This window comes from Euleptes europaea, chromosome 7 (genome assembly GCF_029931775.1).
Source record: "Euleptes europaea isolate rEulEur1 chromosome 7, rEulEur1.hap1, whole genome shotgun sequence".
Taxonomy (NCBI): domain Eukaryota; kingdom Metazoa; phylum Chordata; class Lepidosauria; order Squamata; family Sphaerodactylidae; genus Euleptes; species Euleptes europaea.
The window spans coordinates 93,553,359-93,572,561 of record NC_079318.1 but is presented as its reverse complement, the minus strand read 5'-3'; the positions used below and the strand labels follow the sequence as shown (position 1 = coordinate 93,572,561).

General features: G+C 50.2%; 1 protein-coding gene across 1 annotated transcript in view; it reads right to left on the bottom strand.

The window, feature by feature from the left end:
• Nucleotides 1-10,759: 10,759 nt before the first annotated feature.
• Nucleotides 10,760-19,203, bottom strand: part of CRTC2 (CREB regulated transcription coactivator 2) — a 51,806-nt gene continuing 43,362 nt past the window's right edge. The window contains exons 12-14 of the mRNA XM_056853511.1: nucleotides 16,736-17,002; nucleotides 14,571-14,793; nucleotides 10,760-10,965 (exon numbers count right to left, since the gene is read on the bottom strand). Coding sequence (XP_056709489.1) covers nucleotides 10,763-10,965; nucleotides 14,571-14,793; nucleotides 16,736-17,002 — 693 coding nt within the window. The 3' untranslated portion in view covers nucleotides 10,760-10,762. The remainder of the gene's footprint in view (nucleotides 10,966-14,570; nucleotides 14,794-16,735; nucleotides 17,003-19,203) is intronic.

Below are 19,203 nucleotides of genomic sequence, written 5' to 3'. Positions count from 1 at the left end.
TCGGCCGAGCCGCCCCAGGGCGAACGGAGCAAGCTTCCGAGCGCCACCGGACGCTTCTGCGTTGCAAAGGAAAGGGTTGCGTTTCTCTCCCGCACACACACACACACCATTTTATTATTATTATTATTATTATTATTATTATTTTTTGCAAAATTAAAAATGGTTGCAATGCTCCCAGGGATGGGGGGATTGATGGAGATTTGGGGGTGGAGTGGGGTTGCCAACCTCCAGGTGGTCTATCAAGAATGAAACAAAGTTGCCCTTTGCACCTGTAACGGAGGTTCATCGAGTGTCTTCTGTGCAGGCACACATTGGTTGCAATGGTTCCCAGGGATGGGGGAATGGCTGGAGATTTGGGGTGGAGTGGGGTTGCCAACCTCCAGGTGGTCTATCAAGAATGAAACAAAGTTGCACTTTGCACCTGTAACAGATGTTCATCGAGTGTCTTCTGTGCAGTCCCACATTGGTTGCAATGGTTCCCAGGGATGGGGGAATTGCTGGAGATCTGGGGGTGGAGTGGGGTTGCCAACCTCCAGGTGGTCTATCAAGAATGAAACAAAGTTGCCCTTTGCACCTGTAACGGAGGTTCATCGAGTGTCTTCTGTGCAGGCACACATTGGTTGCAATGGTTCCCAGGGATGGGGGAATGGCTGGAGATTTGGGGGTGGAGTGGGGTTGCCAACCTCCAGGTGGTCTATCAAGAATGAAACAAAGTTGCCCTTTGCACCTGTAACGGAGGTTCATCGAGTGTCTTCTGTGCAGGCACACATTGGTTGCAATGGTTCCCAGGGATGGGGGAATGGCTGGAGATTTGGGGGTGGAGTGGGGTTGCCAACCTCCAGGTGGTCTATCAAGAATGAAACAAAGTTGCCCTTTGCACCTGTAACGGAGGTTCATCGAGTGTCTTCTGTGCAGGCACACATTGGTTGCAATGGTTCCCAGGGATGGGGGAATGGCTGGAGATTTGGGGGTGGAGTGGGGTTGCCAACCTCCAGGTGGTCTATCAAGAATGAAACAAAGTTGCACTTTGCACCTGTAACAGATGTTCATCGAGTGTCTTCTGTGCAGTCCCACATTGGTTGCAATGGTTCCCAGGGATGGGGGAATTGCTGGAGATCTGGGGGTGGAGTGGGGTTGCCAACCTCCAGGTGGTCTATCAAGAATGAAACAAAGTTGCCCTTTGCACCTGTAACGGAGGTTCATCGAGTGTCTTCTGTGCAGGCACACATTGGTTGCAATGGTTCCCAGGGATGGGGGAATGGCTGGAGATTTGGGGGTGGAGTGGGGTTGCCAACCTCCAGGTGGTCTATCAAGAATGAAACAAAGTTGCCCTTTGCACCTGTAACGGAGGTTCATCGAGTGTCTTCTGTGCAGGCACACATTGGTTGCAATGGTTCCCAGGGATGGGGGAATGGCTGGAGATTTGGGGGTGGAGTGGGGTTGCCAACCTCCAGGTGGTCTATCAAGAATGAAACAAAGTTGCACTTTGCACCTGTAACAGATGTTCATCGAGTGTCTTCTGTGCAGTCCCACATTGGTTGCAATGGTTCCCAGGGATGGGGGAATTGCTGGAGATCTGGGGGTGGAGTGGGGTTGCCAACCTCCAGGTGGTCTATCAAGAATGAAACAAAGTTGCCCTTTGCACCTGTAACGGAGGTTCATCAAGTGTCTTCTGTGCAGGCACACATTGGTTGCAATGGTTCCCAGGCATTGGGGAATTGCTGGAGATTTGGGGGTGGAGTGGGGTTGCCAACCTCCAGGTGGTCTATCAAGAATGAAACAAAGTTGCCCTTTGCACCTGTAACGGAGGTTCATCGAGTGTCTTCTGTGCAGTCCCACGTTGGTTGCAATGGTTCCCTGGGATTGGGGAATTGCTGGAGATTTGGGGGTGGAGTGGGGTTGCCAACCTCCAGGTGGTCTATCAAGAATAAAACAAAGTTGCACTTTGCACCTGTAACTGAGGTTCATCGAGTGTCTCCTGTGCAGTCCCACATTGGGGACTGCGCTCGTGCACGAGCGCAGTCCCCAATGTGGGACTGCACAGAAGAACGAAGATGAACATGCTATATAAGTGCTGGAAACGATATTTACACTATTATACAGCACTCCTGCTCAATGGAAACTTATTCCTTTGAACTCAAATAGCCTGTATATGGCCAGAAAAAAATATATATTAATCAACAAAGCTACTATAGGACTATTTTAATGTGTTAAATTCACATTTTAATGGTGGCTGGAGATCTCCTGCTATTACAACTGATCTCCAGGCGATAGAGATTAGTTCCCCTTGAGAAAATGGCCGCTTTGGCCGTTGGACTCTATGGCAGTGAAGTCCCTCCCCTCCCCAAACCCCGCCCTTCTCAGGCTCCGCCCCAAAAAACTCCCGCCAGTGGCAAAGAGGGACCTGGCAACCCTAGAGTGGAACTTGGCAGGGCTGTTTTAACAGCATTATAGGCCCCCGGGCAAGCAGTGAACACATGAGGCTGCCTTCTACTGAATCAGACCCTTGGTCCATCAAAGTCAGTATTGTCTACTCAGACCGGCAGCGGCTCTCCAGGGTCTCAGGCAGAGGTCTTTCACATCAACTACTTGCCTAGTCCCTTTAACTGGAGATGCCGGGGATTGAACCTGGGATCTTCTGCACAAGCAGATGATCTACCCCTGAGCCACAGCTCCTGGGGGTCCCTACCTACACAACCACAGGAATAAAAATGTAAATGGTCGATTAAATTAAATATATATTTACTCGCGCTTCCATAATGAACAAGTCCTTTCTTACATCATACTTCAGTGTTTATTCTTAATCCAAACCCAAATCAATGTTAATATTGTTCATTATCTTTAGTAAAACACCTGCTAAATGTGCATTTTCCAATAACAAATATTTATAGTTCAGTATGGCATTTATTTATTTATTGACAGCAAGTCACAACATACACAGATTAGCATGGGGCCCCTATTCTCGTAGCCCCCCCCCCAACTGCCCAGCGTGCCCATGCATTGAGACGGGCTGAGGGAGGGGCCTGAATGGGGTACAGTGTAAGGTTGCTAATCTCCAGGTGGTAGTAGCTGGAGATCTCCTGGGATTACAACTAGGGTTACCGGGTCCGCACTAGCCACCAGTTGTGGATGGGGAGGGGGTGTAGGGTTGCCAGATCCAAGTTGGAAAACTCCTTGAAATTTTGGGGATAGAGCCTAGAGAGGGCAGGGACTTCAGTGGGGTACAACTTGGGTTGCCAGCTCTGGATTGGGAAATACCTGGAGATTTGGGGGTGGAGTGGGGTTGCCAACCTCCAGGTGGTCTATCAAGAATGAAACAAAGTTGCCCGTTGCACCTGTAACGGAGGTTCATCGAGTGTCTTCTGTGCAGTCCCACGTTGGTTGCAATGGTTCCCAGGGATTGGGGAATTGCTGGAGATTTGGGGGTGGAGTGGGGTTGCCAACCTCCAGGTGGTCTATCAAGAATAAAACAAAGTTGCCCGTTGCACCTGTAACGGAGGTTCATCGAGTGTCTTCTGTGCAGTCCCACGTTGGTTGCAATGATTCCCAGGGATTGGGGAATTGCTGGAGATTTGGGGGTGGAGTGGGGTTGCCAACCTCCAGGTGGTCTATCAAGAATGAAACAAAGTTGCCCGTTGCACCTGTAACGGAGGTTCATCGAGTGTCTTCTGTGCAGTCCCACGTTGGTTGCAATGATTCCCAGGGATTGGGGAATTGCTGGAGATTTGGGGGTGGAGTGGGGTTGCCAACCTCCGGGTGGTCTATCAAGAATAAAACAAAGTTGCCCTTTGCACCTGTAACAGATGTTCATCAAGTGTCTTCTGTGCAGGCACACATTGGTTGCAATGGTTCCCAGGGATTGGGGAATTGCTGGAGATTTGGGGGTGGAGTGGGGTTGCCAACCTCCAGGTGGTCTATCAAGAATGAAACAAAGTTGCCCTTTGCACCTGTAACGGAGGTTCATCGAGTGTCTTCTGTGCAGGCACACATTGGGTGCAATGGTTCCCAGGGATGGGGGAATTGCTGGAGATTTGGGGGTGGAGTGGGGTTGCCAACCTCCAGGTGGTCTATCAAGAATGAAACAAAGTTGCCCTTTGCACCTGTAACGGAGGTTCATCGAGTGTCTTCTGTGCAGGCACACATTGGGTGCAATGGTTCCCAGGGATGGGGGAATTGCTGGAGATTTGGGGGTGGATTGGGGTTGCCAACCTCCAGGTGGTCTATCAAGAATGAAACAAAGTTGCCCTTTGCACCTGTAACGCCATGCCGATCTATTGGGGGGTGGGATTGAAAACCAACATCACATTATTGTGAGCAAGCTTTTGAGTTTCACAGAAGTCTTCAGGCTGTTAAGGGAGGGTTGTAAAAGTGGGGAAGGGAAGAGAAAAAAAATGTATTATTGAGCTTTCTTTGTTCTGTCATTTCCTGCCTTTTTTATTTAAAATAATTCTTTCAAAAGTGCCCTGAAAAGGCAGCTTCCTAGTACATTGTTGAAGAGGAGTCTTGTGAACTTTGGAAGTTTATTACTCCTTTGTGATAAGGGGAGTGTTGTCAGCAGCTGTGTGTGTTAGGTGCCAACTAAATTAACTGATACTTCCTGTGTGCCTAAAGGGCATTCCACAGAGGAGTCTGCCCTGCTGTGTCTCTGCATGAATCTGTGTTCTGGCATTGCCTCCTGATCAGCCACTGGGAAAAATGAGCAGCAACACTGTGCAAAAGGAAACTGGGGTTGCTTGTTTTAAAAAGAGACTAGCTGGTGTGTATGTGTTTGAGTTCTTACTCTGGCTCTTCTCATCACCCACTGCAAAAATGGCGGGGGGAACAATCCTGCCGCCTCTCTGCATTGAACGGCATTGGCTCCTTCAGTCACACCCACTTCAGAAGTACCAAAAGTACTTCCCTTCAAAGGAGATCACCTGTTGCAGCTCTACGTGAACCCCTGCTCCACATTTGTCTCTTCCCAATTGGAAGGCATGCCCAGAACTGTGGCTCATACAGAAGCACTGAAGGCAAACTCCTCTGAGGGGCAGTAGCTCTTACCCTAATTCCGATCCTTCAGAGGGGAAAAGAACGGCTTTCCATTTCAATTTAGAACAAAAATTTAGAACAAAAGTCTCTTTTTTTTTTAAATAAATTTTTATTAAGTTTTAACAAAACATACAATATATATAAAAAAAGAATATTACAAACAAAGAAACATCTCTTTGATGTTGGAGAGGCTCAAGAACTACGTTATCCCTCGACTAAAAAGCAAAGTCATCCATGGTGTGTCTCACCATCCTGTGCACTTACAGCAGTGGTTCCCAACCTTTTTTTGACCAGGGACCACTAGGACTTTTTTGTTCAGTGCAGGGACCCCAAGGTTCAAAATAAAAATTCAGAGAATTTGAAAATAAACTTTAATCATAACTGTTAAACATTAAACTTAGACTAAGTTTTGAATATATATTTTTATAATAGAGAACTTATAATTGAAAATATTAATTTATTATGGGTTTATAACTTTGTTTCACGGACCTTAATTTAGTTCTCGTGGACCCCTGGGGGTCCACGGACCCCTGGTTGGGAACCAGTGACTTACAGTGTGCAATCCTGAGCTGACCCCAGTCTTGGCAATGTTTGCCCTTGATGTATTCCCCCTCCTCCTCAACCCACCTCTCCAAAGTGGAAAGCTAATTGCTGACCATGTCATAGTGACGATGAAGAAGAGTTGGTTTTTACATGCCGACATTCTCTACCATTTAAGGAAGCATTAAACTGGCTTACAATCACCTTCCCTTCCCCTCCCAACAACAGACACCCTGTGAGGTAGGTGGGGCTGAAAAAGCTGTAAGAGAGCTGTGACTAGCCCAAGCTCACCCAGCTGGCTTCATGTGGAGTAGCGGGGAAACCAATCTTGTTCACCAGGTTAGCGTCCGCCACTCATGTAGAAGAGTGGCGAATCAAACCCGGTTCTCCAGATTAGATTCCACCGCTCCAAACCACCACTCTTAAGCACTAAACCACGATGTAATTAATATTTGCTGTACCTGGAGAAATGGGTTTGATTCCCCACTCCTCCACATGAGTGGAGGAGGCTAATCTGGTGAACTGGATTTGTTTCCCCAGTCCTCCACATGAAGCCAGCTGGGTGACCTTGGGCTAGTCACAGCTCTCTTTGAGCTCTCTCAGCCCCACCTACCTCACAGGGTGTCTGTTGTGGGGAGGGGACGGGAAGGTGATTGTAAGCCGGTTTGGTCCTTCCTTAAGTGGTAGAGAAAGTTGGCATATAAAAACCAACTTCTCTTCTTCGTCGTCGTCTTCTTCTTCACTGGCGCCTCTTATCCTCGGATCAGTAACCTCTAAACGGAGGAAGAACCTTATGCTGCTGACTAGGAGCCAAGAAACCCAGAATGACTTCCTACCTTTCCAGACTCCGTTGGAAATGCCAATAATTACCTTTCCGTCAAAACAACTTAGCCCTTGAGTCTGCAGAGTGGCACACTGCCACGTTCCCCCCCCCCCATACACACACACTGGTCCTTTGAAAGTAGACAAGGGGGCATTTCTTTGTGCAGCCTCCTCTGCTGAAACAAGAGGGAGGGTTGGCAGGGCCTTCTTGCCGGCGGCACCTTTCAGGCGGCAAGACCAGACTTGGGAAATCAGCCAAGAGAGCTCACCAATTTCCTTCTTCTCACTTTCGGCATGCTAGCTTCAGCATTCTTGCCTCTCACGGTTTGGCATACCCCCGCTGTATATATTGTAATTAAAACGGTTACAGGAAGTCCACTTTAGTGGATTGGCGCCTATCTAGGGTTGCCAGCTTTTGAAGTGGCCCCTGTAGCCCTGCTGTCAATAGCAGTTTGACGTAGATGCTTCAGCAGGTGATGTTTTTCTCTAGCCCTGAAAAACTCCCCATCTGCTGATTCCTGCACAGCAGCAGCCTAGGCCATTTTTATATAGTTAGTTGGCAACCTTCTGTCATGCAGTGGCTAGTTCCAGAGACTCCTCTGCTTTCACCCTTAGACCCTACAAGCCAAACCCCTCACTTTGTTCCATTTGAAAGGTGAGTTTCATGAAAAACATTTCCTCACTTGGATCTAGAGTTGCCAGCCTCCGGGTGGTGGCTGGAGATCTCCCGCTATTACAACTGACCCCCAGGCGACAAAGATCAGCTCCCCTGGAGAAAATGGCGGCTTTGGCAATTGGACTCTATGGCGTTATACCCCACTGAAGTCCCTCCCCTTCTCAAACCTCGCTCTCCTCGGGCTCAACCCCAAAATCTCCAGGTATTTCCTAACCCGGAGTTGGCAACCCTAACTTGGATCTGGGTTTATCTTGATATGAATGTTCCCTTGTTAAGTAGCTCATTCAGAGCCGTTGCCAGTCCGAGTAGACAATACCGACCTTGATGGACTGATGGTCTGATTCAGCATAAGGCAGCTCCATGCGTGTGTCCTCTTTGAGGAGGGGCTTTGGCTCAGTGGAAGAGCCTCTCCTTGGCATACAGGAGGTTCCAGGTTCGATTCCTGGCATCTCCAGTTACAGGACCAGGCAGTAGATGATCTTTGAAACCTCCACCTGAGATCCTGGAGAGCCTTGATGGATTGATGGTCTGATTCACCCAAAGCAGCTTCCTGGGTTTTTATGAATCATTAAAAGTACAGAGAGAAGGAACCCTATATGAACCCACCCCTTATGTACAGAGGCCCTAGAATTGTGCATCTGCTTGTGACAATCAAGGCGCACCAAGGGACGGATCCCACGGGTTTGTTCGGCTAACAGCGGGGTCTTCCCCTGATGTAAGAGACCTGTGTGGAGAAAAGGCATAGCCATGAGCTGAACAACCCCGGTTCCAAGTGTTCCCCCCCCCCCCGAGGAAACCTTTGACTCAGATCAAAGAAGGTATGGATGAACAGAGAGGTGCATTAGGAAACCTGCGGAACGCAATGCCACAAGGTGTCACGATGGCCGCTATCTTGTGTAAGTGTTAAGTGCCGTCAAGTCGCTTCCGACTCAGGGCGACACTATGAATCAGTGTCCTCCAAAATGTCAGATTATTAACAGCCTTGCTCGGGTTCTGCAAACTGAGGGCCGTGGCTTACTTTATAGAGTCAATCTATCTCTTGTTGGGTCTTCCTCTTTTCCTGCTGCCTTCCGCTTTTCCTAGCGTGATTGTCTTTTCCAGTGACTCTTGTCTTCTCATAATGTGACCAAAGTATGGTAGCCTCAGTTTAGGTCATGTTAGCTTCTAGTTCAGGTTGCTCTCTTAAAAGACATAAGAACATGAGAAAGGCCCTGCTGGATCAGACCCTGGCCCATCAAGTCCAGCAGTCTGTTCACACAGTGGCCAACCAGGTGCCTCTAGGAAGCCCCCAAACAAGACGGCTGCAGCAGCATTTATCCTGCATGTGTTCCACCGCACCCAAAATAATAGGCATGCTCCGATACTAGAGAGAATAGGTCTGCAGCATGACTAGTATCTATTCTAACTAATAGCCATGCATACCCCTTTCCTCCATGAATATGTCCACTCCCCTCTTAAAGCCCTCCAAGCTGGCAGCCATCGCCACATCCTGAGGCAGGGAGTTCCACAATTTAACTATGCGTTGTGTGAAAAAATACTTCCTTTTATCTGTTTTGAATCTCTCACCCTCCAGCTTTAGCAGATGACCCCGTGTTTTAATATAACACTCTCTCCAAACCATGCATAATTTTATAGACCTCTATCATATCTCCCCTCAGCCGCCTTCTTTCCAAGCTAAACAGCCCTAAGCATCTTAACCGCTCCCCATAGGACAGTTGCTCTTGTCCCCTAATCATTTTGGTTGCTCTTTTCTGCACCTTCTCAAGCTCTGTAAAATCCTTTTTTAGGTGTGGTGACCAGAACTATACACAGTATTCCAAGTGTGGTCTCACCATAGATTTGTACAAGGGCAGTATGATATCAGCAGTTTTATTCTCTATTCCTCGTCTTATTATAGCCAGCATGGAATTTGCCTTTTTTAAAGCAGCCGCACGCTGGGTTGACATTTTCATTGAGCTATCCACTACCACCCCAAGATCCCTTTCTTGGTCTGTCGCTGCCAGCACAGATCCCATCAGTGTATATGTGAAGTTGGGATTTTTTGCCCCAATATGCATCACTTTACACTTACTCACATTGAATCTCATTTGCCATTTTAATGCCCATTCTTCCAGTATGTAGAGATCCTTCTGGAGCTCTTCACAGTCCGATTTTGTTTTAACCACCCTAAATAATTTGGTGTCATCTTTAAAAGACTTTAAAAGCTGATTGGGAAAAGAACAAAGTTGGGTCTTTTGAAGGTTGTTCAAGGAACTTCCATGTTCAGAAGCAATCTACTTCTGAGGAGTAGCCAGCTAAGGGAGAGCCGGTGCCTTCCTCCCGTGGTATAGTGGTTAAGAGCGGTGGTTTGGAGCGGTGGACTCTGATCTGGAGAACCAGGTTTGATCCCCCACTCCTCCATGTGAGCGGCGGAGGCTAATCTGGTGAACTGGATTTGATTCCCCGCTCCTATACATGAAACCAGCTGGGTGACCTTGGGCTAGTCACAGTTCTCTTTGAACTCTCTCAGCCCCACCTACCTCACAGGGTGTCTGCTGTGGAGAGGGGAAGGCAAGGGGATTGGAAGCCGGTTTGATTCTCCCTGAAGTGGTAGAGAAAGTGGGCATATAAAAATCAAGTCTTCTTCATCTTCTTCGACCCCTGGCCTACCACTGGAAACCGAATGGTGGACTAGCTCGACCTTTGACCTGACCCCCCAACGGTTAGACGGAATCCCACCACCCCATTCCAATGAAGCACACACACAGGCAGAAACTTCTTATAATTAACATATATATTTAAAAAATAATAATAAAATCACTCTGGTATTTCTCATTCGTAGCGGGGGGAGAGGAGGAGGGCGCGGGGGGCAAGTGCCACACCCCCACAGCCCCCACCCTCCCCTGGCCCCCCCTCAACTCAAGTACAGACATCAGACAATAAGAATGCAAAGTTACAAGTGCTTTACAAGACGTGTCCCCCCCTCTCCCTCCCCCGTACATGGCAGCTGAAGTTGGGGGGGGGGGGAGAGGCGAGACAGACGGAAGAGTTATGTACAGGATTTAAAAAACATGATTTTGCAAAAGGATTCCCCCCCCCAAAGACTGCCACCCCACCCCTCGACACATGACAAAAGGTTGTTAGCTGGTTGTGTAGGTGTACATACACACACGCTCACACAGGGGCAAAGAAATGGCTGGAACTGGTTGAGGATTGGGGGCGGACACTGGCCTCAGATTCACACACGCACAAACATTCCTTGGCGCATGGGGGGGACGACAAGATTGCTACTCTTCGACCCAGTCCATCCCCCACCCCACCCCAAAATGCACAATTTGGAGGGTTTTGACTCCCAGAATTTCTCCCTTGCTCAGGACTACGAGACCGCGGTTTGCAACATTCACCTTTCCCAGAAGCCCGGATGCCTTTTCCCTACCCTTGGGCTCCGGGACTGATTCCCCCCAAACCCTCTCAGGTCTTCTGCAACAGATCTCTCTGCAAAATCCGATTCTGGAGCACGCTGTGAGCTAGAAGCAACGGATATCTCTATGGAAGGGCGCTTCGATGAGAGGAGGCACGCACGATCTCTGTTCCCCCCCCCCCCCAATGTCCTGCTCGACCAACGTCCGGAGTTTCGGGAATGGGAACCGGCCTTTTGTTTCTCTGCGGCTCGTGAGGGTCCACCCTTGCCGGGTTGTTCTCGGGGTACCCCCCCCACTAAAGCCGGTCAGTGCGGAAGGAGTCCTCGACCGCCGGGTCGGTCAGAAGGGTATAGGGGTCGTTCAGCATATTGAGTCCGTCCAGCGTGAGCGGCTCAATCTTCAGGTCCTCATCCAAGCCCAGGGAGGAGTCCACTTCAAAACCAGGCATGCCGGCTAAGACGTTGGCGATCTCCTTGGAGATTCCTGGCGGGGAATCCTCTGGAGTGGACAGAGAAAGAGAAGGAGGGGAGGAGGAGAGACCGTCAATCTTGCTTGAACTCTTTGCCCTCCCCTATCAAGTGGCAGAGAGTTCCACAGTATTGAAAATGGCAGAACTCTGCCAGTGGACACAGCAATGACCACAAGCACAGATGGCTTTGAAGGGGAGTAGTAGAAGAAGAAAAGTTGTTTTTTACATGCTGACTTTCTCTACCACTTAAGGAAGAATCGAACCGGCTTACAATCGCTTTCCCTTCCCCTCTCCACAACAGAACATAAGAAAAGCCCCGCTGGATCAGACCAAGGCCCATCAAGTCCAGCAGTCTGTTCACACAGTGGCCAACCAGGTGCCCCTAGGAAGCCCCCAGGCACCCTGTGAGGTAGGTGAGGCTGAGAGAGCTCTAAGAGAGCTGTGACTAGCCCGAGGTCACCCAGCTGGCTTCAAGTGTAGGACTGGGGAAACAAATCCAGTTTACCAGACTAGCCTCCGCCACTCATGTGGAGGAGTTGGGAATTGAACCCGGCTGTCCAGATCAGAGTCCACCGCTCCAAACCACTGCTCTTAACCACTACACCACGCTGTGACGGATTCACAGAGGGGAGGTCCATCATGGCGAGTAAAGGGACCCTCCGCGTCCAGCTGCAGCAGACAGCTGAATGGCAGTGCCAGGGGGCAACGTCGGGGAAGGCCCTGGCCTCTGTGCCCTATTTGTTGGCCCCGGAGAAAATAAAAGGGACGCACCGGTCACCACGAGAGAAAAATAAGGCTGATGGTGCAAAGTAAAGAAAAAAATATATATTTTACTAAACAGCTAAAAATTCTCTGTGCGTTTCACCAACAGGCTTCTTCAGGGGAATTTGTTGGGTCTTTCTCTAACAGATTCCCCTGAAGAAGCCTGTTGGCAAAACACATAGGGAATTTTTAGCTGAGTAATAAAATACTTTTTTTTTTTGTTTTGCTTTCCTTGCACCATTGGCCTTGGCCTTCTTTCTCTCTGTTGGCCCTCCAGGGCGACCAGTTGGCCACTGGACTAAACAGAACGCTAGCCGGATCCAGCAGGACTCTTCTTATACCCCTGAAGTGTGCTGTGGCTCTTTTTAACTCCCAGTTTTCAAAATGGAGGCAGCGTCTGGTACATGGTGAGGAGCCCCGTGGCGCAGAGTGGTAAGCTGCAGTGCTGCAGTCCAAGCTCTGCTCACAACCTGAGTTCGATCCCGACGGAAGCTGGTTTCAGGTAGCCGGCTCAAGGTTGACTCGGCGTTCCATTCTTCCGAGGTTGGTAAAGTGAGGACCCAGCTTGCTGGGGGTAAAGGGAAGACGACTGGGGAAGGCACGGGCAAACCACCCTGTAAACAAAGTCTGCCTAGTAAACGTCGGGATGTGACGTCACCCCATGGATCAGGAATGACCCGGTGCTTGCACAGGGGACCTTTACCTTTTTATTCTTAGGCTCCTGGGGTCTCCCTGCCTTTCCCTTCGTGAGCAAGGGAAGTCTTCATCTGACCACTACTTTCCCCAAAAGCTCAATGTGAGTGCTTTAACAAAACAGGGTTCTAAACCAGGATTAAACTGGGTTTTGAGAGGTTTACAGAGAAAGAAGCTAGCACGATTCTCACAGAAGAAGAAAAGGTGGTTTTTAAATGCTGACTTTATCACTTAAGGGAGAATCAAACCGGCTTACAATCCCCTTCCCTCCCCCTCCTCACAACAGACACCCAGTGAGGTAGGTGGGGCTGAGAGTGTGAGACTAGCCCAAGGTCACCCAGATGGCTTTGTGTGTACGAGTGGGGAAACAAATCCAGTTAACCAGATTAGCCTCTGCCGCTCATGTGGAGGAGTGGGGAATCAAACCCGATTCTCCAGATCAGAGTCCACCGCTCCAAACCACCGCTCTTAACCACTATACCCCGCTGGCTCAGGGGAGACCAGAAGGGAGATAAATGGGTTCGAGCTGCTGCTCTCTCCCGGAAACTTGCTGAGAGCCAGCGTGGCGCAGTGATTAAGAGCAGCGGACTCTAATCTGCTGGGTGACGTTGGACTAGTCACAGTTCTCTCCGAACTCTCTCAGCCCACCAACCTCACAAAGTGCCTGTTGTGGGGAAAGGAAGGGAAGGCGACTGTAAGCTGTTTTGAGACTCCTTAAAGGTAGAGAAAATCGGGATGTAAAAACCTTCTGTACTTGCTGGGAGACCTTGGGCCAGGTACACACTTTCAGCCTAACCTACCCCACAGGATTATTGTACGGGGTTGGCCGGAGAGAACAATGTGGGCTGCTTTTGGTTCCCACTGGAGAGAGGGGAAGGGCACGAATGAAGTAAGTAAATAAAAGTCAGGAGAGTTTTGTGTGTGGGTGCGAGTAAATGAACACTAAGGAATATGGGGAGAGATGGAAGAGTCAGAGACAGGTGGGGGCAGGGGAGAGAATAAGGGGGGGGAAGCCAAGGGGCTACTTCCAAGGAAATACTTATCCTTGCAACCACCCTGTGAGGTAAGCTAGGCTGAGAGAGCATGACTGGCTGAAGGCCGCTCAGGGAGTTGCGTGGCAAGTGGCGGGAATTCGAACCCGGGCCTCCCCAATCTTTCAGGATGACACTAACCGTGACCAGCCAAGAGGACCTACTCCTGTGCCTCCAGCCTGTGGCACTTCTGAGGCCTGACAGGACCATCTCCACCCATACGTCCCTGTGCGCCAACTATGGTCGCTTAGGCAGCCATCTATTGGCTGCCCCACAGCTTTGGGTGACCCGTCTGGCATTGACCAGAACCAGGGCCTTTTCCATCGTGGCTCCAGCTCTGTAGAAGGGGCTCCCTGAAGAGGTGAGGGGGGGTCCCCTCCTCGGGAGGCCCTGCAAGGGCTGCCTGTTCACCTGGGCTTTTAGAACAATAGAATCATAGAGTTGGAAGGGACCACCAGGGTCATCTAGTCCAACTCCCTGAACAAGGCAGGAAATTCACAACTACCTCCCCCACACACAACCCCCAGTGACCCCCTCTCCATGCCCATAAGATGGCCAAGATGCCCTCCCTCTCATCATCTGCCTAAGGTCATCGAATCAGCATTGCTGACAGATGGCCATCTAGCCTCTGCTTAGAAACCTCCAGGGAAGGAGAGCTCACCGCCTCCCGAGGAAGCCTGTTCCACTGAGGAACCGCTCAGAAACTGTTAGAAAATTCTTCCTCATGTCTGGACCAGTGGTTCTCAACCTTTTTTACTCCATTCCCCCCTTTCACCATTGTTCAGAATATAATTCCCCCCTTCCCAAGATAGTCTAACTCAAAAAAACAAACTACAATTTTACAGATTGTACATAATCTATAGCGGTCCCAATTCCCCTAATTGGAACCCTAAAATTCCCCCCTTGTTGAAAACCCCTTGTCTAGACAGAAACTCTTTTGAGGGGGTATGAATTGGCAGGCGTCTTTCAAGGAGAGGGGAGATTTGGCAGTTTGCTATTTGATTTTTGGTTTTAACAAATAAATGAATAAGTAAAGCTGCTTGAGAGAAAAAAATCCCTGGCCATTCAATGCTTGACCCCCCACCCCCAAATTGTCTCCCCCCTCTCCCCGCAGGAGCACAGCTCCTTCGACCCCCAGCCCCAAGTACCTGTGAAGATGATGTTGGGAATGGGGCCGTGGCGGCCGTAGTGGCTCAGGTTCTGGCGGTTGAGCAGATGGGGGTCGTATGTGCTGCCGCTGCCACCGCCACCCCCCGACAGGCCCATGTTGTCCCCCGCAGGGTAGTTTAAGGCACCCAGGTCTTCCGGGAAGGAGCTGTTGTTGAATCCAAAGCCTCCCGGCATGTTCTCAACCATGCCGTACTGATCGAACTGTGGGGGGAAGGACAGAAAGATTGAGTGTGAGGAGGTTGCTTTTAACCCTCAAGGTAACATTTATTTCTCCCTCTCCCTTGGTTGCTCCGCCAGGGTGCCTACACAAACACGCACAAACCTGTACTGCTTGCACCCCACGGTCCTTTGGCATTCGGATGCCAGAAGCGCAAGGGAAATCTCGCCAGCGGAGGGGGGTGTCTTGCAACTGAGACTAGTATTCCCCTAAGGAGCTTATCGAGCAGAAGTAACGGGACAGCTTGAATGATCTAGAACAGGGGTGGGGAATGTCAGGCCCAGGGGCTGTTTAAGGCCCGCAAAATCATTTGGTCTGGCCCTTTGTGGGTCCTGGCAGATCTCTAGCTCAGAAGGATCTAAGACTGGCCATCCGCCCCCTCCTGCGGACAGGAATAGCTTCTATACAAGGCAGATGTGAGTTTGTTTTGCCGGGAAAAGGAACCTTTTCCCCCCTGGCAGAGGAGTTGGTAGCTATGGAGCTGCTAGGACCGCCCAAGTAACTGTGTAAGCCCTTTCCCACCTGGGCTGTCGAGAAACGTATTCCCTCTGTACTACAAAAGGGCTGGGAATGGAAGTGGCGACAATGGAGGGGTTAAAGGGGGCAGCGCCAGAATGCGCGGGGGAGGGGGGACCACAAGTTCTTAGCCAGTGTGTCCTCATTTCACCCCTGCAGGCGGAGGTAGCAAGAGCCAGCTGTAGAATTCGGCCCCGACCATGCGGAGCAGGAGCAACTCTGGTGTGCGGCTGGATGGCTAAACCTGGCTTGTGCAACAGACCACCCTGTGCCACCAGGTGGGCGAGTGCACCACCGGTTGGATGCCTGCCTGCTTGCCCGCGCCGGGTGTGTGTGTCACCTGGGGCAGCTGCCTGCTTGGGGCTTGGTCGGCTAGTTTTTAAGTTGATAATTTTGTACGGCCATCGAGTGATGTTATAAATATCCAAATGGCCCTTGGCAGGAAAAAGGTTCCCCACCCCTGATCCAGAAGGACAGTGATCAAGGCTCTTCTATCTGACCCTCCACAGCTGCTCATGCCCACGGCTACCAAAGATCCCACAATCTCCCCCACAATGCATACTTCCTTAGAGATTCACAAGGGGCCGTTGAGCCGCCTGCTGGCCTCTGTCAAATGGCCCTGAAAACCTGCTCTCCTCCATTGCCTCACCTAGTACCCATCCTCCTTCTCGTCCAGCTTGGGACCGTATTTGGACTTCTGCTTACCTTGGTTGCAACATAGTCGAAACCCACCAATGGGAAGCTGCATCATGTGCTTTCAGTCCATGGCCAGCATGGGCCCTAGCTCTGCACTCTACCTGGCCAATGGAGGGGCTCCCCCACTGGACCCCGGGTAAATCCTGGTGCTTAAGACAAGCACCTCCTGTCCTTCGTTTTTGTAGCTGGTCCCAGGGTTCAATCCCCGGCATCTCCAGTTAAAGGGACTAGGCGAGTAGGTGATGTGAAAGACCCCTGCCTGAGACCCTGGAGAGCCATGGGGAGGGGCTGTGGCTCAGTGGTAGAGCATCTGCTTGGCATGCAGAAGGTCCCAGGTTCAATCCCTGGCATCTCCAGTTAAAGGGACCAGGAAAGTAGGTGATGTGAAAGACCTCTGCCTGAGACCCTGGAGAGCCATGGGGAGGGACTGTGGCTCAGTGGTAGAGCATCTGCTTGGCATGCAGAAGGTCCCAAGTCAGGCCCCAGCATCTCCAGTTAAAGGGACTAGGCAGGTATGTGATGTGAAAGACCCCTGCCTGAGACCCTGGAGAGCTGCTTCTGGTCAGAGTAGACAGTACTAACTTTGATGGACCAAGGGTCTGATTCAGTATAAGGCAGCTTCATGTGTTCATGTGTCTTCCACATCACCCACCGCCTTGCCCTTCCCTGCTAGAGGCGCTGATGATGGAGCGGGCCCTGAGGAGCAAAACTTACGCTGCCCAGGCCGAAGTCACCCAGCGGCTGGTTGAGCTGGTGCTGGAGCGCAGAGTTGGGCTGGTAATGCGAGGGGTACGGGCACTGCGACTGCGCAGGTGGAGGCGGGGGCAGCTGCCGCCCGGGGGGTTGGGAGGCCGCCCCGCCTTGCGCCTGCTGGTGATGGAAGGGCTTCTGGCTCTGCTGGGGAAGGAAGCCGGGTGGGCTGTACGGGTACGGAGGGAGCCTCTGGTCGGCGGGCAGCTTGCTGGTGTCCAGCGGCACCCCCTGGGGGAGAGAACACGTCCGGTTAGAAAGGATGCAGCACGGGGCAGGGGGAGACCTGCTCACAACCTCCCTCCCTCCAAACTCCTGCTGGCGCTAAGAAGTAGGGCAGAAGAAGAAGAAGGAAGAAGAGAGAAGAAAGAAGGAGAAGAAAGAAGAGAAGAAAAAAGAAAGAGGAAAAGAGAGAAGAAAGAGAAGAAGAAAAAAGAAAGAAGGAAGGAAGAAGAGCTGGTTTTTACATGTCGACTTTCTCTACCACTTAAGGAAGAATCAAACCAGCTTACAATCACCTTCCCTTAACCCCTTTCCACAACAGACACCCTGTGAGGTAGGTGGGGCTGAGTGTGACTAGCCCAAGGTCACCCAGCTGGCTTCGTGTGGAGGAGTGGGGGAACAAACCCAGTTCACCAGATCAGAGTCCACCACACCAAACCACGGCACTTAACCACTACACCACGCTGGATCTCAGAGAGGCCCAAAGCACCATCTAGTGGACACTGCTGGGACACAAAATATTTTCCCCTTGGCTGGTTTATCGTCCCTGAGACAGAGGCCTGGCAAGGGGGAAGAGGAGAGGGGGCTGCATGTGATTCCCATGCAGCCCTAGCGTTAATTGGGATCTGCTGTGGGTTATCCAAGAAGACCAGGGTCAAAAATGAAGGGGTGCCATTTTGGGAGAAGGGGAGAATTGGCATAGTCAGGCCAAATGATCCAGATGAAGAAGAAAAAGAGGGTTTTTTTATATGCCGACTTTCTTTACCACTTAAGGGAGAATCAAACCAGCATTCACCTTCCCTTCTCCCCCCCACACTCCGTGTAAAGTAGGTGAGGCAGAAAGAGTCCAGAGAGAACTGCGACTAGCCCAAGGTCACCCAGCTGGCTTCATGTGTAGGAGTGGAGAAACCAACCCGGTTCACCAGAGTAGCATCCGCCGGTCATGTGGAGGAGTGGGGAATCGAACCCGGTTGTCCAGATCAGAGTCCACCGCTCCAAACCACTGCTCTTAACCACTACCCCATGCTGGCTCTCTTCCACGCTGGCTTTCTGGTCCCTCCCTACTCCAAACTCACTCTGGAATTTACAGGTTTACACACCGCGGCCTATCTCAAGAGGGCCTTCGGTCTCCCTTTGCCTGCAAAAATGCCCACTATGAACAGAAATAATTTCATCATTCCTGTTGTACAGGTTAAATGATCTACGTTGGCATTCAGGTCCAGTTCCGGTCCGGCCATGCCAATCCTCAAAACTGTTGCTTGAAGTCTGGGAACATGCTAGTGTCTCCCCTCCTTGCCCTGCCCCCACCCCCCGCCCCATGGTTTCACTTTGATTAAAAACCCAGATGTGAAACCAGGACCGGAAGTGACCCCACGGTTTGGAAGCTGATCACAGACTGACAAATTCAGATGTGGCAACAATAGGTGTTGCCAGGTCCCTCTTCGCCACTGGTGGGAGGTTTTTGGGGTGGAGCCTGAAGAGGGGTTTGGGGAGGGAATGCTATAGAATCCAATTGCCAAAGCAGCCATTTTCTCCAGGTGAACTGATCTCTATTGGCTGGAAATCAGTTGTAATAGCAGGAGATCTCCAGCTAGTACCTGGAGGTTCAACCCAAATGACACAGAAAATCAATTATATAAATAAGCCACTTCTATATTCCATAATCCAAAATATAATTCTTCCATATAGTCAACATACAGTAACTGGAAAATACATTCATATCCAAAATTCCTTGATAAATCAACAAATGTCAGGTTGAAGAGGAAGACGGCCGTTTCTTATGTCTTCATCAGTTCCTCTTCAGATACATATGGTCATTTCAAGTATATCCTACTAGGTATCCAGACCAGGAATCAGTATGCTGTAGAGATTATACACCTAGCCCATTTAGGCAGAAGGACTAGCACCTACCCTATGGGAGATTGTAGCAACTAAAATGCTGCATGGCATAGATGATATACTTGAAATGACCATATGTATCTGAAGGGGAACTGATGAAGACATAAGAACATAATTTTCCTCTTCAACCTGACATTTGTTGATTGATCAAGAAATTTTGTTCCTGTAAGAAGACAAGATTGCATTATTAGAAAGTTGGATGGAACTTATATGGACTTACTTCTATGTACACTCACCTTTGTTAACATATTTTTGCAGGATACTCTAGGATATGAATGTATTTTCCAGTGAATGTATGTTGACTATATGGA